At 35.2% G+C, this 25,399-nt stretch overlaps 2 protein-coding genes across 4 annotated transcripts in view; one reads left to right on the forward strand and one right to left on the reverse strand.

The window, feature by feature from the left end:
- Positions 1–2,978: 2,978 nt before the first annotated feature.
- On the forward strand, positions 2,979–11,418 carry LOC143248704 (synaptonemal complex protein 3-like). Its single transcript, XM_076497345.1, has 4 exons — positions 2,979–3,181; positions 9,425–9,586; positions 10,682–10,780; positions 11,087–11,418. Exons 1-4 carry the CDS (start codon positions 3,041–3,043, stop codon positions 11,243–11,245), a joined length of 561 nt encoding a protein of 186 aa, XP_076353460.1. The 5' UTR covers positions 2,979–3,040; the 3' UTR covers positions 11,246–11,418.
- Positions 11,419–18,236: 6,818 nt separating this feature from the next.
- Positions 18,237–25,399, reverse strand: part of LOC143248702 (breast cancer anti-estrogen resistance protein 3 homolog) — a 76,750-nt gene continuing 69,587 nt past the window's right edge. For all 3 annotated transcript variants that reach the window (XM_076497344.1, XM_076497342.1, XM_076497343.1), the window contains exon 9: positions 18,237–22,537. In XM_076497344.1, the coding sequence (XP_076353459.1) occupies positions 21,998–22,537 (540 nt within the window). In that variant the 3' untranslated portion in view covers positions 18,237–21,997. The remainder of the gene's footprint in view (positions 22,538–25,399) is intronic.

A 25,399-nucleotide genomic window follows, 5' to 3' on the forward strand; every position in this document is an offset into this window, starting at 1 on the left:
TACAGGTATCGAAACTCGGTTTCTAGTGCAGTAAGCCCACAGATATATTTCTGTGCCACTGGGGAAGCTTTATCTAAAGATAGCTTTTGTCAGCAAGAATAATTTTTAAAACTGACTCGAACATACTTTTAAAAGAAAAACAATAATTACGAGCCACCTTTTGATAAATCAACATTTATTAAGTCATCATCTGGCACTTAGAATGGAGGCACCAACTTTTCATTTCAAACTAGATAGTTATTCTCTTTCGTTGTTAGTTTTAATGACTCTGTTTAATGTTGATGATAGAATATTTGAAAACACATTATTACAATTAAAGGACAATAATAAACGAACTACCAAAGAGTTTTATACGTTTGTTTGCTGTTGAGCACAAAGCTACACAACTGATTACACTGCACAACAAAGTTTTTGCTTCTTGAACACTGTTGGATGTTCTTTATAGATTTTTGGCTGCTGATCATGAAAATCACATCCAAATTTGCCCATCACGTACCGTTTCATCGAAATCTTTAGTTTCACCAGGACATTACTACAATGGAAAAACGATAACAGGGTAACTGAAATCCGTCAATGCTTGCTGACTACTGTTGGACACTGCAACGTGATGCATCGGACATTGAATACAAACGAAAATCAGGAGCAAAACACTTTTAATTATGTTGAACTTAATAGCGTATTAGAAACATAAACGCAATTAAATACGTTATGGCCGGTAAACAATTAACTGTCTATTTCTCAGAGTTCCTATGTGATGAAGCAAAACCAAAACTATATTTGTGCACACCCACCAGGTACCTGTCACAATCAGCAAAAACTTTTCAAGAAATTGTTGTGCAGATTTATTTTTGCTAAACCTACGAGTATCGAAACTAGATTTTTCGCGTTTTGAGCCCTGAGACTCACCGTTGAGCTATCTAGTGACCAAAACGAACAAACAGTGCTGTAAGGATACATTAATAATCCAGTAGACGTTTCATTTAAATAGTTAATTACGTACTATTTCACCAAACCTAGCAACTACAATCTAGTTACAAAAAATAAAGAAACTGTAATTTTATATCAAACTATCGCGCCCGCGTTAAGTCTAAATAAATAAATGTAAATAAAATTCTTGCTCGTTGCTGCCTATAAAAAATTCCTTTCTTTTGGTCTAATATAACATATAAGGTAATTTTTGATAAATAGGCCCGGCATGGCCAGGTGGTTAAGGCACTCGACACTTAATCCGAGGGTCGCGAGTTCGAATCCCTGTCACACCAAACATGATCGCCCTTTCAGCCGTGAGGGCGTTATAACGTTACGGTCAATCCCACTATTTGTTGGTAAAAGAGTAGCCCAAGAGTTGGCGAGTGGTGGTGATGACTAGCTGCCTTTCCTGTAGTCTTACACTGCTAAATTAGGGACAGCTAGCGCAGATAACTCTCGTGTATTTGCGCGAAATTCAAAGACAAATAAATGAACAGGTCTTCAATAATGTGCCTTAATCAAAAGTTTAGTTTATAAAAACATAAACAAAGAAAAAAATATTTCTGTGAGCAAAATAACTTTTAAGCAGTGTAAACCAAAGATAAATTTAACGGAAATAACTTGTATGTATAATTCTATATAACATGACAAATATATCTAAAATAAGATGAAATACAGGGTTTAGTAAGATGCTAATAATCACAAATAATACATCAATTGAAAGGTGAGCTCATCAAATATTTATGTATTTTTTGACTTGACAAAAGTGAAATTTTCTACTTTTTTTCGACACTTAATTATTGTCTTTTTGCCCTTCCCCCGCTAGTTCAGCGGTAAGTCTACGGATTTACAACGTTAAAATCAAGGATTTGATTTCCTTCGGTGGGCTCAGCAGATAGCCCGATGTGGCTTTGCTATACGAAAACACACACACACATTGCTTTTTTTAAAAATTTAATTTCTGGTCTACTTTTGCATCGTAGTCGGCCTGACAAGCTCTGTTATTAGCCTAAAGGCCTCGTAGGCGCTAGATATGGAAGTGTAGTATGGTTAACATAATATTTCATCTAATTTTATTAACATTGTGCTAGCATTCATTGCCCCAAGAAAACTAACTGATAAATGACTTACATAAAACTGATAATAATTAGAATTTCCTAAGTAGTTCATATCATAATAATCGTTATTCATGGATTATTGATTTGTTGCATCCCAGCTAGCTCATGGTATTAGGTGAAAAGTCTTATCGATACTAGCTAGATACGGCAGATGCAGTGTAGTTAATATTATATTCTTCTTTATTTTTGTCAAAGAGTTGTTAGAATTCTATCTATCATCAATAACTTTCTATTATTTCTTTTGTGTTAGTTTGCAAATTTAGTATAAATAGCGTTATTGTTTACTTATCAACTTTCATAACGGCATCATTATGTTATAACTAAAATGTATTACCCGTTGCTCATAGTGACACTTCAAACCACACTGATGATAAATGCTCATACACCGTACTTAAGTTACCCAAATAGAAAAACAATCTTATGTGAAGTAACGTATTTATCAATATAAATTAATTTATTTCTTAATTTTTAAAATTTAATAAATATATTTAATCTGGTCTTTAAATAAAATGAATACTGGTAATGATGTTTTAAGTATTTTGTAAACACCCGACACCTACATTAAAATACTATAAACAAATAAAAATGCAATCGTCTGTTTTTTTGGAGGTTTTTTTTTCTCGGGCTTAACTTCAGACGTCAGAACTTTGGAAGGAAGTACTTGATTTCTAAGTTAGAAACTAAGACTTGTTACTTTTTCTATTTCAACACTAATATATACAAATAAGACTCACTTAATAAGAATGTCGCGTAAAGGACAAAAGAAATATACGATAGAAAAAGAAAATACGAATGTAAACAACTCAAATAAAAGTGAGTTCTGCACTGAATCGCTCTTAATTGGAGGAATGAGTCCATTAAGGTTAGGACTAGATTCGGATCATAATGGAAATTCTACCAGTACTATAACAACAATATATCCGCAAAATAATGAGACAATAAAACGCCATGGAATGGATGTTGACCAGAATGATTCAGGAATTGGAAATCCAGCAGATTTTAGTGGTGATCTCTCAAAACTTTTAGAATGTTTTGGTGCAGATATTAACAAAAGTGTCGTAGCAAAGCGCAGAAGACTCGAACAGTACACACAGGTAAGTAAATAGTATTTGCCTAACTTTAGGCCTAAACTAACAAAGCTAGAAATAACTACCCAAAGGTAATTTGTAGCATCCTGAATATTCTAATTAGCAAATTATTACTATAATAGTTTTCTTTTAATGTTTTATTGGTAACCTTAAGCTGAGTTAACAGACTTGAGCACTGATTTGTTACTATTTACTAATTTTATTTGTACTGCAAAGCTTTCTTTTATCTATCTCTGTATTTACATATACGTGAACATGGAGAAACTTCTGTTACACCCTTTCAATATTGCGAAATATTTTTAATAATAGCTCATATAATAATTAGGCCTAGCCATTATATGTAACAAATGTTAAGATTGGAAATAGAAAGCACGTAGCAAATGAAAAGTTGATCAGTAAACATGTTTCTTCCATTTTTTATATATAATAGAGCAAAATAGCCTGAATATGCAATTGAAATTTTAAAAAGGTATGGAAGGTATAATTAAGCAAGATTACAGGTACTGCAGTGAACTTGATTACTCAAACATTAGCTATAGATAGGCCTAACGGTAATTACTTGTTGCTCGCGAATGACTAAAGTATTTTAAACTTTACTTAACTTTAAAAAATGCATTTAATAACACCATGAATTCAAAATACATTTCTTCATTGAAACACATGCCATAAATTGAAGAAACCATTTAACAGTGATAGCATTGACACATAAATTACTAATTTGCAATTTTTACATAAAATGAGACCCTGAGATGGCGAAAGCTGCAGAATGTGAAATAAAAACCTTTAATACACCGAAAACACTTTAATATACCTTTTAGCATTGAAATAACTTGAACGTAAAAGATAAAAATAAGTCTTTTAAAGTTACACCTCAAAATGAAAGTAAAATACTATCATTATATAAATATTTATGTACAGGCAGCATGGCTATAATACACTATAATAGATACACAAATGAATGTAAAGCCCTTAAATCTAAATGTTAATCTAAACATTATAAATAATTACGTATACAGACAGTACAATGAAAATCTTAATCCTAAACATAAATACTAAAATGAATTAAAATGCATACGTGAATATACAGATTATACAAAATACACACACAAATTCATCGTAATGTACAATTTAATGGAAGAGCGGTAGAGCCTCAACAGCAATTTCGAGTTGATACTGGTACAATTCATTTAATGGGGAGCTAGCTATCTCTTCGTTGATTACAAGTGAGTTTGTCACAGCTGAAGTTATTTAATGTCTTCGTAAAAATATTAATGGCCAATGTTAATCCACTGAAATTAAACGGTTTGTAATGTTCGAAATCTATAAACATTCTTGGTCACACATCTGTAGTTCTACCATTAATAAGTGTTAATCAGTGTTATAGTTTCTGGAGTTTTATAGTGTACCAACTGTAGCAAACCAACAATATATATATTGTCTTTTGGTGAGGCGCGTTGGTTTATAAGCAGGAGGCGATATTCTAGAAATTTTAGCTAAAGCAACAATACTCGTATTTGCATATACACATAGTACGCTGTTGATTGTAACACTTGAGAATATTCTACAACTTTTTTGAATAGGCGGGAATTCGTAATACACATTTAACAGCATAAGATACATGCATTTCTAAATATATGTATATATATTTAACTTAAACAAACATCGATATTAAATATATAATAGTAATTCCATTATATTTCAAATAACGTCTTATAGACCAGTATCCACATTTAGATTTGTGCCTCAAAAACCATAAAATCTTGATAAAATTCCTATATTCTCATTAAAAGGTTGCACTTTGGTTGTGTTTTTATTGATTTATTTATTTTGTGTTGGATGGCGCTCGTAAAATGTTTTTGTTTTTTTTTGGAATTTCGCACAAAGCTACTCGAGGGCTATCTGTGCTAGCCGTCCCTAATTTAGCAGTGTAAGACTACAGGGAAGGCAGGTAGTCATCACCACTCACCGCCAACTCTTGGGCTACTCTTTTACCAACGAATAGTGGGATTGACCATCACATTATAACGCCCCCACGGCTGGGAGGGCGAGCATGTTTGGCGCGACGCGGATGCGAACCCGCGACCGTAAGATTAGGAGTCACACAACTTGACGCGCTTGGCCATGCCAGGCCTCTTTTAAAATGACTGTGTAAAGTTTCATATATACATATGTGAAACCTTATACACGTATAACAGTATTTCGGTTAACCGGTAAATAATGGTCAGACACCATTGAAAAGCAGAGACAAAAGTAATTGATTATTCTAACGTAGGTAATATCATTTTTTTTTTCTTATTCGCGGGCCAACATGTGAACAGAGAGAATCGCATAAAATTATAAAACTAATGACATTGATTATAGGATTAATGTGCCAGCATTTCAGAAAACCCAAAATAAAAGACATTTTTACATTAAAGTATGAATAGAGAAAAGTGCTTATCTTATGAAATCTATTTTGGGGTAGATTTTGAAATACCATGGATAACATTTTACTTTTAAATTGTGTGTACCATGTTCAAATCAGATACTGCTTTACCAGTAAAAACTATAAAGCACACATAAAAGTGGTACTTTAGAAATAAATATGCGTTGGAAACAAATTACACGGGTACTTGTCATTTTTCATTTGGTTCTGAGTTCAGATATAAGTGTCATGCAGTTAAGTTTCCACACACAGTTCACTGTACACGCATTCAGAAAAATTCATAATTTACTGGGAAAAAAAAAAGTGAAGATACTTAGCTATTCTTTGGTAGGAAGTCATCACCAAATGATTATAAAGAGTTTGTTTAAATGATATTGTTGTAAAGCTATAAGACCAATTACACTAAACTGAATGATACTCATTATAAATGTATTCTGACAACAAAGCTACTTATGGAAATAATGACTGTTATATTAATTAAGCATTCGAATTAAATCAAAAGATTTTTTTTCACATGCAGATTTTTTTTCCATTAATATGTATATCCGTATCAATTTATTAAAGTGAAAAGGTGTCAGGCAATTATCATTTGTTTTGTATAGTGACCAGTAAAACAATTAGCAATAAATCGCTTTGGTATCCTACTGGTGTACACTAAGGACTGCCCCTTTTAGTTTTTGGTGCCTCAGTTGCTCTCCCCAGAGTTCAAATATCTAGTCACATGTAAAGTTACCTACTGGGTGATTCTGCATGAGAAAAGTACAAATATCATTTTTCTCAACTTGGTGTCTTGGAACGGGGCATTCCAACAAATGGACATGGACATGAGGTAAGACAGTTCATCTGTACTCTCATGTCATAGTTCTTCAACTTTTTGATCCAATGTACAATCATCCCTTCTAGATTTTTAAAGTTGATGAGCCATCTCGATATTGTGTGATCCACCTCGAGGATGAACTTTCTTATTACAAGTTGTGTTGGTTGTACTTCATAAACACTACACCTGCAAACAATTCTTTCTACCTGTTGGCATTCAGAAGTGACGAGAATGGTTTGTATACATGAACATTTGTTCATTAACATCCTAAAACTGTAACATCATTGGTTTGACTCTGTTATCCGTGGCATCATAATGCAGTAGAACTCACAAACCTGACATGAATACACCAGGTACACTTATAAAGCATGTTTCTAGGAGATGATATATGCTTACAAACCTAATATGAATACACCAGGTACACTTGTAAAGTATGTTTCTAGGAGATGATATATGCTTACAAACCTAATATGAATACACCAGGTACACTTGTAAAGTATGTTTCTAGGAGATGATATATGCTCACACACCTGACATGAATACACCAGGTACACTTGTAAAGTATGTTTCTAGGGTATGATATATGCTCACACACCTGACATGAATACACCAGGTACACTTGTAAAGTATGTTTCTAGGGTATGATACATACTCACAATCCTCAATCCACTGAAATATGCCACAGCTTTAGTGAGAATGAACAATGCTATAGAAATATTTGAAAATTTGACTGATACTGTGATGCAAACCCGAGAAAACTCCAAAGTTTTTGTCTCATCGTGAGTTGCAGCTGATCTTAAAGTGCTGTAATATTTTTATGGTCAGTCTACCCACTATATGAACAAGACATTCAACTACTGTATGCATCAGCACGCACTTTCCAGGTTTTAACTTATTTACTATAATAGGAACACATATACCAGGCATCTTTCCAATTGTACCTTTTAAGTGTAACCTCCATTTTAACTTTTAAAAAATAGTAAGAGTCTTGCACAAACCAAAGGTCATGACTCAGAAATCAAACAATACATCCAATGTGCTGAAATAAATTTTAGTTCTGCTCTTGTCATGGAGGTTCTAGGTTGTAGTTGTAGGCCAAGTCTAGAATGTTAAAAGTGTTGGACAACTTTCAGCACATTTAGACATTCGTCTATTCCTGGCAATGGAAAGACATCAGTATGAATCATAGTATCCATCTGAAAGTGATTAACGATAGACAGTCACCAATGAACCATATACTCTCAGATGATTATAATCCTATCGATTAACATCCAGCTTTAGTTATATCCTTAGTACTTCAGAGAAGCCAACAGGGTGGTTCTTTAAAAGGACTTACATGGTTTGTTTCTCTGTTGCTGTGAGGGATTGTTGATCTCCCCAGTCAGCTACGGTCTTTAACAAATACGTATGTAGCTAGCAGATCACATAGACTCTGGCACTGAGTTGAATTTAGGATGTTGCCTTAATCATTAACTAGCAAGCTTAGGCTTGGAACAGAATATTCATTTTTGTGACTGTTTCCGTGGGAAACTAGATAGTCGATTGGCCATAACTAAAGAGGAGGACTGGGATTTTGTCTTCTAAAGGATATGTTACAGTTCATGGTACTGCTGCCTGCTTTCCAGACAAGATACTGTGTATTTTGTGCATTGGTTCAACAGCCACAGCCCATGGCAACACTTGGTCTGGTCCTAATAACCACAGCCTTCTGTGCATAAATGTACTGCAGAAGCTCTCTGCCAAACCCGTACAACAGGTGAATTGAGTTTCGGTACTACTGTTTTTTCTGCCAGATAAATATGTGTTATTTTATCTACTGTTGTTTTGCCTTTAATTATAAATTAGTTGTAGACTTAGTTTTTTTACTCTTGTCTACTTGATTCATTGAGTTCTACATATTAACATAGACGATACTACTCGTGTCTTATAATTATGAGATTGCTTTTTTCTCTATTTTGATTAGTTTGATTTTAACTAATACTGATAATTTATAGATCATGTTGAAACATAATGAAATCATTCAGTTGTAATTGCCAATAGGGAAAGAATATAAACAGGAATTTTCATCAGATGGTTAATGAAAGACTGGTTGAGATGGTAGTAAGATTTTTGGTTAGTATACAAGAATAGAAACAGACCCTATTGCTTTTTAACTAGAGTAGTCTTAGGTTGAGAGGCTGTATAGGCACTATTCTTGTTTAAAAGAAATATATTAGGTTGATGAATAATTCGTGAGCGTTTTTAAATAATTTCATTCAAGCATTACATGCAAGACTATACAATACTTCAATGCATGAACACATTACACCCAAAACATTTATTATGATACTTTATTTCATGTAGTACCTAGGTATATAGTATGCATTGTTTTAAACGAAATTGCAAGAAATTAAATGCGAAAAGCAGATGGTGTCGAAAATGCTCGATTTTGTCCACTTGACATTCCATTTAATGAGCTGAAAATGAAAGCAAAAATTAAAGACATATGAAAATCAAACACACCATCTATTAGAGCAAAAAATTATCTTCCAGATGACATGAAATATCTTGCGAAAGCGTTTCATTTATGAATATATTTTGTTAACTTGATAAAACGCTCACGAATTATTCCTCAACCCAATATGTATATGATACAATAATGTAATCGATGTGTATGAAGGTATCCTGGCAAGTTAGTTGATAACACACACTGCATGGTAATTAATTGAAACAATTTCCTTTTAACGAATTTTAACAATGAAACCAATATATAAGTCTCATTTTTGAAAATCCCGGTTAACTTTATAACTATAGTTCGCTAAAACGTGAAATAATGCTAACGACCTTACCTCCACAAGGCAAAAGCAGTAGTTTTGTATACAGAGATTGAAAATAGTATGCATTATTCAAGGCAACAGAATGGTAGTAAGATTGCATTAACATTTATTAAACTTGTAGAAATTGTGTTTCTTAAAACGAACTTATATGTATGTGTAAACGTGATTTTATTACACAAATTATTTTGCAGGACACCATGAAGGCAACAACCAAAAGAGTTTTTGAAATGACAGAGACTCAGGCTACAGAACGGAGAAGACTGATAGGAGAATTCCATAAACAACTGAGCAACTTGATACAGCAAGGAGAAACTGAGTTAGAGAAAGCCAAGGATGCGGAAGATCGGTTGCAGGTAAGGTTTCACTAGTATACATAGGAAGTGATAGTAGTTAGTGAAGCTGTTTCCTGGCATGCTGATATAGGTCATTATGCATGTCGACCTTAGATTGGTTGGTAGAGACGATTACATAGTAATTGCATTAAGGGCTGCCAGAGGGCGCATTGCACGACTGGCAGACATGGCAGTGGAATGTCAGAGATGATGATGTCATAGTTCCAAAAACTGAAAACACAATCATGATGATTTTATCACAGTGTCTCAACGTGTGATTATGACCTCAATGTCCAGATTTTATTATGTTAGAACTAAAACCATTATTTTAACACGTATTATAACAGTGTGACACATGTCAGTTTTATCAAATGCAATTTGAACAAGATATTATAACAGTAATTTACTTTATATAATTTTATAATTATCCATCCTTCAGTATAGATAAAACACTTGACTAATTCAGTGGTTCTCTATTCAATCATATTTTATACATTTCCTTCCCTTTCATGTGAAAGTGACTTATTATTCGAAAAAGGAAACTTATTTAATTTGCAAACTTGCTACAATATTACTGTTTCACTAGCTTGTCTTTATGTTACCCATGTAACTATGATTTTTATTGTTCTTCACAAAATGTTTCAATTTACACATGTTACTTTATAGTTTTAACATATATAAGTTTTACAAAACCAGATAGTAGAATTTGTTACTAAAGGTAGTGTTTTTGTAGATAGATGGGGTTGTTAGGCAGATTGTGTTGAGCTATGTCATCATCTTTAGTGACATCAGTGTCTCCCCCAGTTGCACGAGATCGATACATACGTGGGACTCCCTGGCTACGTGCAACAGGAGTTCCCCCTTAAATACTGGTGGCTCTCTCTGGACTTATGGAAGGATTATAATTAAATAGCAATGTTACATTTTTCCAAAAGTGACAAAATGTGAATACCACCTTCTTTGTTACAGAATGGTTTATGCGCGTGGTTCATGTCTATTAAGTTTCTTTTGTCGAACTTCGTGCAAAGTTACTCACCTTGTGTGACCGAATATATTACAGAATCTTTATTAATGTTTTTTTTTTAATTTAAAACTTCCATTTGTATGTATAAACAGAAGTTGATTCAACAACAACAGAAACATCAACAACAAATTAGAATTTCTCAGAGTCAACGGCTAAAGATTTTGAAGCAACTAGGCGAGCAGTTTTTCCAGGTATGTATGTTTTCATTTTAGACTTCAGTGTCATAATATAAATACAAATAACATGCACCAATTCTAGAAAGCGATTTCCATGTAGTTACCGAAGTGAGGTATTCCATAACATTTTTCTTCTTGAATGTATACGTGGAGTTCGTCACGGATTCCCCCCCCCCTCCGTGTGAAATACAGTTTAAATTTCGTTTTTTCCGAGACTTCCATTACACTAAAGTACACATTTTTGCTACAGTGTTTATAGAACATTTTTGTATGTATTTGGTTGAGGTCTTGCCAATGAATTCAATTAAAGAACGTTTTCAGGGTATAGAAGAATTAGAGAAGAGACACATTGATCAGTACTCATCTGTCCAGGTAGAACTGAGGAAAGAGATGGCTCTTCTCCAAAAGAAGATTTTAATGGACACTCAGCAGCAAGAGATGATTAACGTTAAAAAGAGCCTCCAAAGTATGTTGATGTGAAACACGTCTTTTATTTCAAAGTTTACTCATACGGAGGCGAACATTGACCACCAGGTTAGTTCCAAAGTTGGTGTTTGACACGATTCACTTTATTGGTCAGTTTTATCAGTTATGTTACAGAAGTGGCTCGTGTTTTTTTGTTTTCGTATGAACTGAAAATACATTAAACGTTTTTTTTTCTCAAGTTTGTTGTTTATCCGTAAGTATGAAATTTTATCATATGAAAAACAGTAACAGCTACGTGTTTAATTAAACGTACATCAAAATTAGAGAACATTTGAAATATTGAATGTAAAAAATATTTTTCTTGAGAACAGACAGCTCGGCTAGGTACTGAGGGCACTCGACTCGTGGACTCGAATCTCCGTCAAACCAAACATGCTCGCCCTTTCAGCCGTGGAGGCGTTATGAAGTTACAATCAATCTCACTATTCGTTGGTAAAGGAGTAGCTCAAGAGTTGGTGGTGGATAGTTATCATTAGCTGCCTTCCCTCTAGTCTCACACTACTAAATTAGGGACGGATAGCTATCGTGTATCTTTGCACAAAATTCTAAAAGAACAGAAAGCTGTCTTGTTTTAAAATTTAGTTATGGCTATCTTAGTAGATATTATTTGGGGCACAGTTTCGCCCGACGTGACCAAATGATTAACGTGACGGACTGGAAAGCCGAGGATCCATGGTTCGCGTTTAGAATCATGCTCTACCCTTTGGAGTTGTGGGTGCGATTAGAATAAGCCAAGAGTTGGCAGTTGTTATCTGGCAGTCTTCCTTCTGTTAGCTTGTAATTAGGGACGTCTGTGCACAGATAGCAACTGTACGTCTTTACCGGAAGATAGAAAACAGCGAACCTTTGTTAGTTAACTCCATCACTTAGTCGTCATAAATCATAGACGTGAGAAATTAACTAAACCAAAGTAACTTATTTAACTCTTATACTGAAGATGGATGTCAGTGATAACAAGAAAATCGATTCCATCAGTTTCTAATTAAAATGAATTCATAAGAATAATATTAACTTTATTTTTAGTCTATAATTCAAATAAAATCCAAACCAGATATAAGAACAGACAGAAAGAAGAACAAAGAATAGCAGCACAAGGTTTACTACTACGTTATTTTGATATCTTGACAAATTATTACATTCATTTCATAAAGCAAATTATTGTCACGAGGTGGCAAATCAACGTATTAACTATATTTCTAGCAGTCAGTCTTTCATTGCACAATTCCTACACAGGCCCGGCATGGCCAGGTGGGTTAAGGCACTCAACTCGTAATGTGAGGGTCGCTGGTTCGAATCCCAGTCACATCAAACATGCTCGCCCTTTCAGCCGTAAGGGCATTATAATGTGACGGTTAATCCAACTATTCATTGGTAAAAGAGTAGCTCAAGAGTTGGCGGGGAGTGGTGATGAGTAGCTGCCTTCCCTCTAGTCTTACACTGCTAAATTATGGACGGCTAGCACAGATAGCCCTCTAGTAGCTTTGCGCGAAATTAAAAAAAGCAAACAAATCTTCAGTAACGTTTTTCTTCTTGCATGTATGTGCGTGTGTGTATTATGAAACAAGTTTTCACGTCTTAATCTTGAAGAGTTAACTTTAATACCACATGTCATTTTTAATCCAGGAACTTTTCTAACAGCCTTGATCGCTGCAGCCAGTATTTCAAGTCACGCAGATACCACGTGATCCCGCCATCACACCTTGTTCAGACTTCAGCCACAGATCTTCTATCGTTTCTCGCCTGTTGCCCAAGATTCTGACGATTAGTCAGATGGTATATAATACACCCTTGTAAGAAATATCAAGTCCGTTCTCAAGGCTAACCGGTATGCATGATACCCTCCATACAGCCTACACTTAACTTTCATTCCTGGTAAGATTAAACATTACTTTCGTGGGTGTGGTTGAAGATAAACAATAGTTTCTAAGCACCCTTGTTTGTCCATCAAGCCCCTTGTTAAATTTAAAAATAAAACTGTGACAAGTAAGCGACTAGTTTTTAAAATTAGTGTCAGTTTTTATATTCACTACGATTTCTATTAATACACTTTAAACATGTGTTTATGTAGTATATCTTCGTTTGTTTTTATGTGTACTTTATATGGTAATCTTTGAACACAACTATTTTTAATTATATAGACAAACGAAAGGCAGCTAGTTAACAACACCAGCTACTGTCAAATTTTGAGTTACCATATGATTATTAAAACATTAAGTTTTGTTAACATGAATGAGGTGTTTTAACCAGTTTAATCTAAAGAAAATCACTGGTGTAATTGTACAATACTACTGGCTAGATCATCATTTGGTGATGGCCACAGGCACGTGACAGCATCCTGTATAATTGGTAGATAGCCCACAACCCGTATGTAACTTCGTTTTTCATAAAATATTAAAATACCTGAATACTGGACAGGTGAAATGAAACCATCCTGGTTTATTGTCATATGAGTATAAAATATGTGTTTAACTTTAAAAAATGTAACGTGCTTAGGAAATACAACTGTACTTTACACGTTAAATATAGGTCAACATTCCGTCTCACCTCAGAGTAAAACTGAATTCTGTTACTATCACAATTTTATTGTTACGGTTTGATCTTAATAAAACAAAGCAATCGTTTTCTAGTTCTTAGCTTTAGTTAAGTATATGAAAACTAACAAAACAACCACAACTATGTGACGTCCTGCTTAGTTTGTGGACAACGTACGAACAATCACATGAATGGCTGATCCACAAATACACGGTCCCGTCACATTAAACATGCTCGTGGAGACGTTATGATGTTACGGTCAACACCAACTACTGTCAAATGACTCGTTGGTAAAAGGGTAGCCCAAGCGTTGGCGGTGGGTGATGATAACTAGCTGCCTTCCTTCTTGTCTTACGCTGCTAAATTAGGAACGGCTAGCGCAGATAGCCCTCGTGTACCTTTGCGCGAAATTTAAAAAACAAACAAACAAATACGCGACTACAATATATAAGTTCTACTGTCGTTACGTAGTGCCCCCCGCTAGTACAGCGGTATGTCTCCGGATTTACAAAGCTCAAATTAGGGGTTCGATTCCCCTCGGTGGGCTGAGCAGATAGCCCTTTGTGGCTTTGCTATAAGGAAAAACACACAAACAAACGTTACGTAGCTAGTGTATCGATGACACGTGCTTTTTTTAAAAAAATATTTTAGAAATAAACTGTAACGAAAGGTGTTGAAACGTTTCATATTGTGTATGTAGATGTGCAACTGTTTGTTTTCGAATTTTGGACAATGCTACATGGAGGCTATCTGCGCTAGCCGTCCCTAATTTAGCAGTATAACACTAGCGGAAAGGAAGCTAGTCATCATCTCTTATCGCCAACTCTTGGGCTGCTATTTTACCAACGAATAGTGGGATTGACCGTCATATTATAACGCCCACACGGCTGAAAGAGCAAGCATGTTTGTTGTGCCGGATTCGAACCCACGACCTAACCACCTGGCCATATTTATATAAGTATAATAAAAGTTGGCGACAGAACAAGACAGGTTTTACATCTGCCATTTAAGTTTTATTTTATGGACATTTATTTTAGAGTGATTGCGAAAAGCTACAAGATAACAATCTCAACGTATCCCTCCGTAGTTTGAAACTGAAAGACTAGAGGGAAGACTGTTAGTCAAATCTTAAAACTGCTCTAATCTGACCAGATAGTGGGATTTGGCCGTCACTCTTATAGCGCATACATGGCTCCAAACTGCGAATCACATTATGTGACAACGGGACACAGACCATGATATATCTGATTCACGGTTCGGGAACAATAACTGTTATGTCACGCCCAACCAATTATTTTTAACATATTACTATTTAAAATATAGCGAATAATGAAAACGTAATTATAATAACCCGGTTGGGTGTTTTAAAATGAAGCTACGAAATTAGTTTTCAAAAAGTTATTCTAAAGTAATTGAGATATAGCCTATTACACCAATATACTTTAAAAACCTGTTTTATGCGACATTACGTCCTAATAAGGTTGAAAACACCAACAAATATTTCTCAAGTGCCATACAAAAAATTTGGTAAATCACTTAATATTATTTTAACCTTTAAAAGAATACCCTGAAATGACACTATTTTGGAAGATTCGTTTTTTTGTTTTTGAAAAACACTGCAGTAGTATTCTATCGATTTTTTATATCATAATTTGAATTAATTTTTCACACGAATAAGGTTTGTACCGTTGTATTTTATTGTTTTTTTTAACGTCATTTTTTAACCATTGTAAACGGAGGTTGATTTGAATATACAGACATACACGCATAGAACAGAAATCAGTGACACGTTTCTTAGAGGCAGTGGGCTGATAAATGTATCCTTGTGAGCCTACGAACCATTTTAAAAACTGGTAATTTTAATTTGACGGTACCCGAGTTCGTAATTAGAAGTCGTATTAGTATCAGTTTTGTTTTCTGAAGAAACAAGATAAAATATCTAATACTTTAAAACTAGATTCTTTGTGACTCGTCCAAGTTTTTGATACGATTACTTTTACGTTTAGCATTATTTACGATTGACTTTATTATTAACATAAACCCAACAAAAGCGTAGTTAGTGAAACAAACGTATCACTCAAGAGAACTCTAGGTTTTTTGTTGTTTGTTTTCCGAATTTCGCGCAAAGCTACACAAGAGTTATCTGCGCTAGCCGTCCCTAATTTAGCAGTATAAGACGAGAGGGAAGGCAGCTAGTCATCACCACCCACCGCCAACTCTTGGGCTAATCTTTTACCAACGAATAGTGGGATTGACCGTCACATAATAACGCCTCCACGGCTGAAAGGGCGAGCATGTTTGGTGTTACGGGGATTCGAACCTGCGACCCTTAGATTACGACTCAAGTGCCTTAACCACCTGACCATGCTGGGCAGAACTCTTGGTTAGTACGTTCTTTCTTGGGCAAGCGTTCTGAAACTGCTTTGAATAGTATTATAACCACACCTCTGTGAAACTTTTCTATTATTATTACTAATTCATGATTATATAAGGAAACTTTCCTTCCTCAACATGACAAGACACTTAAATAAAGTATGTTGTCTCTGTACGCTAGTTAACAGAAGCTGACAAGTGGGCACCGTGACTCACTTAAGAACATAATATTCTTTCCAGGTAAGTGAAGTGTGAATTATATAACCGATGCTAATAACCGTCGGTACTTGGAGAAACTCCTTAATTACAGAAGTGAGGAAAAACAAGACAATAGTACCTTTTACAAACGCATCACTTATAAACTAGACAAATTTAGCATTACCAGTTTCACTTCCACTTGTGTCTGTCGCTGTTCTGTGTCATACAACTTAATTTATTTTGTTATACAAACCATGAGCTACACTAAACTTAACTCTAATTTTCAGCATGTTATTTTAAAAAACTTATATAAAACTTATAAATATTTCAAACCTTATCGTGACGAGTCTATTTCAGTTCATGAAGTTTTTCAATAATTCCTTTAGTTAATAATTCAAGTCTTACTGTTTTTCACTGATGCCTTTAGTTAATAATACAAGTCTTGTTATTGGTTTCGTTTTTAAAAAGAACTTAGTAAACTAAGAAATTATCAAATGTTGTATACATGTCAGTATAACAGTGAAATGAAATCAGAGAAGCACAAACTTGTACAAAACAAAAGAACATCAATAGCTTAATATTTAGGTATTATGATAACCAAATGTTTACATGATGTGATAGGTTCTGAAAACGTTATGTAGAGAATAAACTAAATAAATATTAATGTAAAAAAATACTAACTTTTACCAACGAATAGTGGGATTGATCATCATGTTATAACGCCCCCATTATTGAAAGGACGAGCATGTTTGGTGTGACGGGGATTCAAACGTGCGACCCTCAGATTACGAGCCAAACACCCTAACCACCTGGCCTTATCAGGCCTACGTGGCACTGAGGTGTTTAAATTGGGATGCATCTTTCTGTAGGCATCATCAGCTTGTAAAGAACCACAACAATTGGTTTTGTTTTTTGTCATGAAGCAATTTAGTTGCATCTCCAAGGACAGTTAGAGATATTACAAATAATTAGGTGAAACATCTACTTAATCTGCAAGATTGTAATTTTCTCTCTTTACGCTTCAAGTTCAGAAGTTCTTCATTGGGCGAGTAAAACGTATTTCCTTTTGTGTGGGCCCGGCGTGGCCAGGTGGTTAAAGCACTCGACTCGTAATCTGAAGGTCGCGAGTTTGAATTCCCTCACACCAAACATGCTCGCCATTTCAGCCGTGAAGACGTTATAATGTGACGGTCAATCCCACTATTCCTTGGTAAAAGAGTTTGCGGTGGATAGTAATGACTAGCTGTCTTCCCTCTAGTCTTACACTGCTAAATTAGAGACGACTAGCGCAGATAGCCCTAGTGTAGCTTTGCGCGATATTCAAAACAAATCAAACTAACCAGCAATGATAGAAATCCAATAAAGGGTACAAAATCGAGTGCTTACACCAAATACCTCACAATGTCTCAACTTCAAACAAACTAAAACCCTCTAATCTACCATTTCACCATTTATCAGATGTTAACATAGATTTTGCGAGAACATTTTGAAACAAACCTCCAAAGTAGCATACTTTCCAGATTATATATAAATTACTCAAAGATTAAAAAATGTTTACAATATTTTTTATTTACATTTTCCTTCTTAATACCATCTAATGCAAACATGAAGTAAACAACCGGGTTAGAGACACAAGGGTCCGCGCGTAGTAGCCATTAACTGTTGGTCAGAGGTGGGGCAAACAGTCAGCCAACAAGACGTAATCTTAAACAAAGATCAGGATTAGTTGTCACTTCTACAATGCACCCACAGCTGAAAATGAGAATCACGAGCTCGAACCGTGAACTTTAAGATAAGCAGTTTAGCTTGGTATTTCAGAAATATAAAGGTTGTATGTGTATTGAGTTCTAAATGAATTTTTCTTTACCACACAAAAAGTTCGTTTTTTTTTTCATTTAAATTTTAATTCAACAAAAAACAGCGAATTGTAGATGTTATCTGTAATCCACCCTTAACAAAGACAGTATCTTTAATTTTTAATTATATTAACACAACACGTCAGTTGTTAAAGTATTAATATGTTCTGCATTTCACAAACTTTTATTTTTGCCCTAAATTTCGTTCATTTCTCTTCAATATAAAATTAGAGAATAGCTACCTACTGATATAGTGAGAACATGAAAAAACATAATGAGCTAAAGATATAATGCAATAACCTAGCACAATATCAACAGTTAAACTTACACGTACAGGTTTCGGAAACAAAATCGTAACATGTAACGTTATCTACATGATTATTACTAGAACAACAAAAGACGTGATACATTGCATATTAGTACTCGTACTCAATACACTTCGATTCCATATTAACACAATCTTTTACTAATTACATTGTACTAAATACAAAATGGTAAATAAAATTTACACATACACTTAACAATATTATTATATTGTGTACATCATTTATAGCAGCATATGACAGTGCAGTACGGACAATGGGACACATATGTATGTATACAACATTGGCAAACGAGAGAACCACTTTTGGACGTGCCAAACAATAATAAATTATTTTGGGCAGCTGTCACTTAGTTAATGGCTTTTCTGATTATTCTGATGGAAACGTCAGATTTCTTCCCAAATGCAGATACTGATTTAAACTTGATCATGCCAAACGAAAGAAAAAGGCTCGTGCCGATGATCTTTTAAGGGCAAATCGTGGAAATTTTAAATAGTTATGACACTGTTTTAGTTCTCCGCGCTGCAAGTTAGTTCTTCAACGTAACATCACGAAGATTAGTTTTACTCTAGTAATAAACACAGGACAAAAGGCTACAATGTTAGCCATGCTTCTCCAGACCAGACTCCGAAACTTAAAATATAACCATATTCTGAGTAGTCATGTATATTATTTCTTTTCTAACCCGTTTTTAGCCCAAAGTGTTTATTGTTACACTGTATATCTATGTTGTAAAAAATACTTTAAAGTATTTTTATAATTCATATTTTTACTTGAATTTTCGAATACAAAATAATTATGGGTTGATGGTGTGGGGAAATAATTTAAAGATTAATCTGAAAAATTAATGTTGGCTGTTTTCAATTCCACATACAAGTAGTCAGTCTGCTGTAAAATTATGACTAGAAAAAAACTAAAGTCCAGCCTTAGGAAAAAAAAGGGTCTAGTAACATTTATATATAATCAACTTAATAAATAACGGCTTGTATTACTGATCTTAAGAAATATGGTATTTGCATACTTTAAAACACCACCATGAGTTTCATGTAGTTTACACGTGATAATCAGGTATTTGTGGTTTTTCGGGGCCCATAAGGGTATGTAATATAGTCTAAGGAAGTCACAACACACTTAAACAACCCCAACAGGTCTCTACGAAAAGTCACATCGGCTCTGGATACGACAGATGTAGCGTGGTTGGTATTATATTATACTTTGTTTCCTCCTCTCATGGATTCTTGGAGATATCACACACGACGCATAACATTAAGTTTTAAAACTGAGAAAAAAGAAATTTAAAGTGCTTTCTTCACCTTACGAAACGAATACACGAAAAATAAATAAATAGACGTGCGAGTTATTTGGGAGTCAAATATATGTTATATCAAACACCAATGTTCCTTTGAGGCATATATTACCATCATCCAATACATGATGGCACTACATGCTTGTCTTCAAAAGCTGCATCTGAAACACTCGGTACAAAGACCCTAATTATTTCCTTTGTACCCTTAAACTCTTGAAACCTGTAGGAAGCTCCTATTGTAACGGTAAAAAGCGATTATTGTAAGGAGTCCAAATATAGGAATCGGTAACATAAAATCATCATCAACTGTGTGATGCGAGCAATTTATAAAGTTGACTTCTAAATAAACCAGTACTTAATATAGATACCTTAGTACATTGTTCTCCATTATTGATTCATTATTTGGGAAACCTAGCCGTTTCGAACCGTAGGTTACTCCACTTAAATGTATTTGTTGGATGGGGGGGTCAGAGTACCTAAAGCCATGGGAAGAAGGACCACACCAAGGAGTAACCTAATGTAATTTTGTTTTATGTGCTCTATTCAGATTCACTTTTACATACGTCCGCGTAATATCTAAACTTTTCAGTATCTCTTGACTGATTAGAACCATATCTTCAGTAAAAATAAACAACTTAGACTGTTTACGACAAAAACATAACCTAATGTATCTAACCAAACAAAAGTTTTTGATGCGTTACCATGTAAAAAGATAAACATGACTCTGGGATAGCAACTGAGACAAAGTAGGACTTTTGGCATGAATTGGTTGTTTTGCTGTTAAGCACAAAACTGCACAATGGGCTATCTTTGTTGTGCCCATGACGAGTTTCGAAACCTGATTTTTAGCGTTATAAACATTACTTACCGCCGAGTTAGCGTTTATGATTTCTCATAGCAAAGCCACATCGGGCTATCTACTAAGCCCACCGAGGGGAATCGAATTCCTGATTATAGCGTTGTAAATCCGTAGACTTTCAGCTGTACTAGTGAGGGGCCCGAGCTACCGAGTTTTGTTTTGTTTGTATGGAACCTATTATACCACTTATAGTCACAAATTATAATTTAGTTATTAATTATTTTTAATAAGCCCAAAGATATACAACGGGTATCGAAATCCGGTGTCTAGCGTCGTAAGTGCTGTGCCAATAGGGAATTTTTACTTAGAGTAATATACTTAACTTATTTGTGAAAAAGTTTTCTGATAAGTCACTAGTTCTGTGCATTCATTTTAAATTAAAAATGACTTCAAGCTTTTGTAACGTATTTGTGAATTCACTTCTCATTTCCTGGACTACGTTCAGGTACACTGCTTCCAAATGACTATTGTACAACCGGCCTATGAATATAACAGGAAATGTCGATTCAGTACAGAGTTTGTTTGTTTTTAGTAAATTTTATTTATAAATGTTACAAAACTCAATCACGACAATTTTGTGTATTTTTGATAATGTTAATACTTGGCTATTTTCTCATATTATGTACATGGCCTCTAAGAATTGTTCGTTAGTGATTTACCCAAATATTATCAAAATTCTAGGACTTTCAATGGCGGATAGAGCGCAGATAGCCCAATGTGACTTTGTACTAAAGCAAACACACTTTTGCTACGCTAAACGGTGGCTTAGTAGCAAGTCGGAGTTTCCAGCAGTAAAAATCGATACAGACGATGGGCAGAGCATAGATTTATCATAGTTTTAGCTAATGTTTGCGATATCACTTATTTTGTTGTTTATCTTTGAATAGAAGCAAAAAATGACCCCTTCTAGGTGCTACATGAAAGCCCATGGTTTGTTTGCTGTTTTTATATTGTACGTAAGCGAACGAACAACAAACTATTTTTTTCAGTACAGTGTGACCATAACGACATGGTGTCTACTGATATCTGAACATACTTAGCCACATAAATCAGCGAAGTAGTGCAGTTTAGGGCTAAATGAACAACTAGACTGGCGATTCAAATTACATAATTCTACAGCACAGAATTCTCTCTCTCTCAGGAGTGTTTTTGTTGTTGTTTTTAAATCTAGAAACGAAACAGTTTTAAAAATATATCTGGTATTAACAACAAACTAAGGCCGACTAATCCACACTATCTAGTCAGTTCCAGCCTGACTTTCTCAACAAAGTTTTTTTGCGAAACGGATGTGAATATTATCTAACTAGGCTCACGATTCTGTGACAGTAGCGTCAGGATCTGTTCGAGTTTTAAGTACCTGTCTTTTGAAAAGGCTTTTGCCCCTTTACTTCCCCAAAGAAACTTTAAATGAAATTCGGTTCTGAACAAATCCAGCAACTGATCGTCGTATTTCACGTTTTCAGTAAGGGTTTCACACTTTTTTTGATACTTATGGAGTTCTTGGACTATCGTTCTACCCGTCTCCAAATGGTTCAGTAACATTTGAAGACCATAGTCTGCAGTGGTGTGTTCCCATGGCAATAGTGGACTGAGTACTGGCTCAGCTTCTTTGCTATTGGTTTCGATTTTTTCAGATTTATCAATTTGCTTTATCATTTCTAGATGGCGCTGCAAAATAGAGATCAAGCAAACCAGATACGGAATGCAAGAGTTTGAAGCTTCGGTTTCAGAATTTATTTCAAGAGATTTTAAAAGTGGACGCATTTTACTTTCGTAGGTGAAAGCATTCTCTGTAAAGTTTTGACGTACTAATAACCACGTATCCTGTAATCGGGATACCTAGGGAAAAAAGAAAAAGATAGAAATTTATATACAATTTTATATTAGTATATATAATATGCGACAGATGGCGGCACTAAAAACAAAAGCATTTTGTAAAATAATAAGTAAAATCTTACTATTAAATAACAATTTCACTTCAAAATATTCCGAGTATGAATACTAACATTGCTCAAAAAAACAACAACAACTACAACAACCTTCATAAAAGAAGTGTGTAAAAGTTTTTGCTTTGAGCTAAAAGTTTCACAATGAGCAGTCTACACTCTCCACCGCGGAGAATTGAACTCTGGATTTTAGTAACACAAGTTCTTAAACTTACTGCCGCCCAGTGAAACAGTGGTATGTCTGCAGGCTCGCATCACTAAGAACTGGGTTTCAGTACCCGTGGTGGGCAGAACAGAGTGCTTATTTCAAAACAGTCACTTAAACTTACCACTAATCCACCGGCGAACAGGCAGGATTAAACTTAATATCATGAATATACTTCTAGTTCTCACGTTTATATTGTTTGAACACTAAATACAAACTCTCCAGAGGCCACTCGCAAATGTCTTGTAAAGAAATATCCATTCTTTTTTGAAATAATCTAATAATTAGGAAGATTTACTTACAATTTACAGGTCGCGGGATCGAAAATCGACGAACATGCTCACCCTTTTTAGACGTAAAGGGAATATGATGTGGTGATGATAGAGAGCAGCCCAAGGGTTGGTGTTGAACAACTGTCTTTTTCTCTGGCCTATCACTTCAAAATTAAGGGTGACTAGCACTTGTGTGGCTTTGCGCAAAAATCACACACACTCACCTTTCTGAATTATATTCAAAATTGCTTATAACAAAACTGAACATTTAAATCTAAATATTCACAAGCATTAGGATTGATATCTTTTACAACAACTCCCAATGGCTCAGCAAAAATTCCGAAAGCTAAATATTTGATTTCTTTATCCACAGTGGGCACAGCACAGACAGTTCATTATGTAGTTTTGCGCTTAACCATAAACAACTTTTATAACGTTCACTAAATTCAATTTTTATTTACCTGTTCATTATAATAACTCGTATCAAAGTTATTATTTGAAGATCCAGCTAGCTTCAGATTAAAGATAAACAGAAAATAAACATTTATTACAACTGATTTTTCTGTTTACGCTGTAGTTCTAAATTAGTGGTCATACACTTTATATACTTTGTATAGCTTTATTACTTTCTCTACATGTTTGTTATCGTTGACGGCCTGGCATAAGGGCGTTCAGCTAGTAACTTGCTGGTAGCGGGTTCGAATCCCAGATCCACTAAATAAGTTCGCCCTTTCAGCCGTGGAGGCGTTATAATATTGCGGTCGATCCCACTATTCGTTGGTAAAAGTGTAGCCCAAACGTTTGTACCGCGGTGGGTGGTGATGACTTGCTGCCTTCCCTTTAGCCTTTTCACTGCTAAATTAGGGACAAGCTCATGCAGAAAGCCCTTGTGTAATTTACGCGAATTTCCAAACAAACCAAACCATTTCTCCGGTCTTGGCTGGTGCTCCATCAGTTGTCACACCAATTTCGTGAAATCCAATGAAACACTACTACACAGTCGTACTGTCTCCTCGAATTGAGCACACCCAGTTGTCTGTCCCTTCACGGAACCCATGCCGATTAGTTCCTCTGCGATATAAAACGATGACGACACACCACGAACAAATACTAGTACCTTTGCTGTTGAACAGATGTCATTCGACTCGTCTGCTGCCAAAGAGAAGTAGACAAAGTTGGCTGCTTTGTTTGTAAGCTGCCTTGTCACGTCTGCTGAGAGGTGTGAAATTCTTCGTTGAACTGTCATACGATTCAAAGCCACCATCTGTAGCTTGCGAACTGCTTCCGGACACAATGCAGTAATCATACATTGTTTGACAAAATCACCATCACTGACCTCACATGCTGCACCTAAATCTGCTGATTGCTTTGAGAAAACGTTCTGCTGGTGATTCAGCGACCGCCGCAGAGATTCAATTGTTCGTTCATCACCGACAACGTTTGGAAATCTTTATGCTTCGACTCATAATGACGCTTTATATTGGATACCTTCGCCACTGCTACTGTTGAATGACACAGCAGACAAATCACGTTCTTCTGTTGTTGAACAAAACAGTATTGCGCAGTCCAATCATCATGAAACTGCCGGTTTTCGTCGTCAACTTTTTTTTTACGATTAGCTGCCATTTTTGTTACGAAATAATATCAAAATAGGGCTCGTAAGTAAATCTCGAAGAACAATTGAAACGCGTGAGATTTCGTAATTACGGAAATATTACGTCATTGCGCCAATGATTAAATGCCTATGCATTTACGAGATTCGCTTATTAAATTTTCTTTATCGCTCAACACAAATATGGAACCATCCAGTATCTAATCTAATGCATATTCTTCTGTAGCGCTTAACCTTCGCGCGGGCGCGAACTCTCTGTTTGACTTTCCCATTGGACATCGCGGGCCACTCGGCGACTCGTTGCGGGCCGGACTTTGAGCACCACTGTGACTAGAGGGTAGCCCACAGAGATTATACTTCCGCCACGCAGCGTTAAGTATATTCGCTTTTCAAAAAAAAACAACACGAAAATGTGCCCGTATGCCCGTCGTTACCAACGGACAAGGGTCATTTCTGGAAGAACAATGAGACATAATACTTTAAATATGTCAACAAAGTTTCATCAAAATCATATTGCTTTTGACTGAGTTACAGCGTAAGAACATTGCAAAAAATCGCCTTCTTCCTAAGAGATAGGAACAAATTTCTTTGGATATTCGTGACCTTGCCCCTCCAAAAACTAACTACTTCTAAGCTGCATCATGGTCCAAATGTATGCTAACTTTC

This window comes from Tachypleus tridentatus, chromosome 4 (assembly GCF_004210375.1).
Source record: "Tachypleus tridentatus isolate NWPU-2018 chromosome 4, ASM421037v1, whole genome shotgun sequence".
NCBI lineage: Eukaryota > Metazoa > Arthropoda > Merostomata > Xiphosura > Limulidae > Tachypleus > Tachypleus tridentatus.

Coding starts and splice junctions, on each gene's coding strand:
- LOC143248704 (XM_076497345.1), top strand. CDS start 3,041: ATGGATGTTGACCAGAATGATTCAGGAATTGGAAATCCAGCAGATTTT. Junction 3,182..9,424: donor GACTCGAACAGTACACACAG/GTAAGTAAATAG, acceptor ATTATTTTGCAG/GACACCATGAAGGCAACAAC. Junction 9,587..10,681: donor ATGCGGAAGATCGGTTGCAG/GTAAGGTTTCAC, acceptor ATGTATAAACAG/AAGTTGATTCAACAACAACA.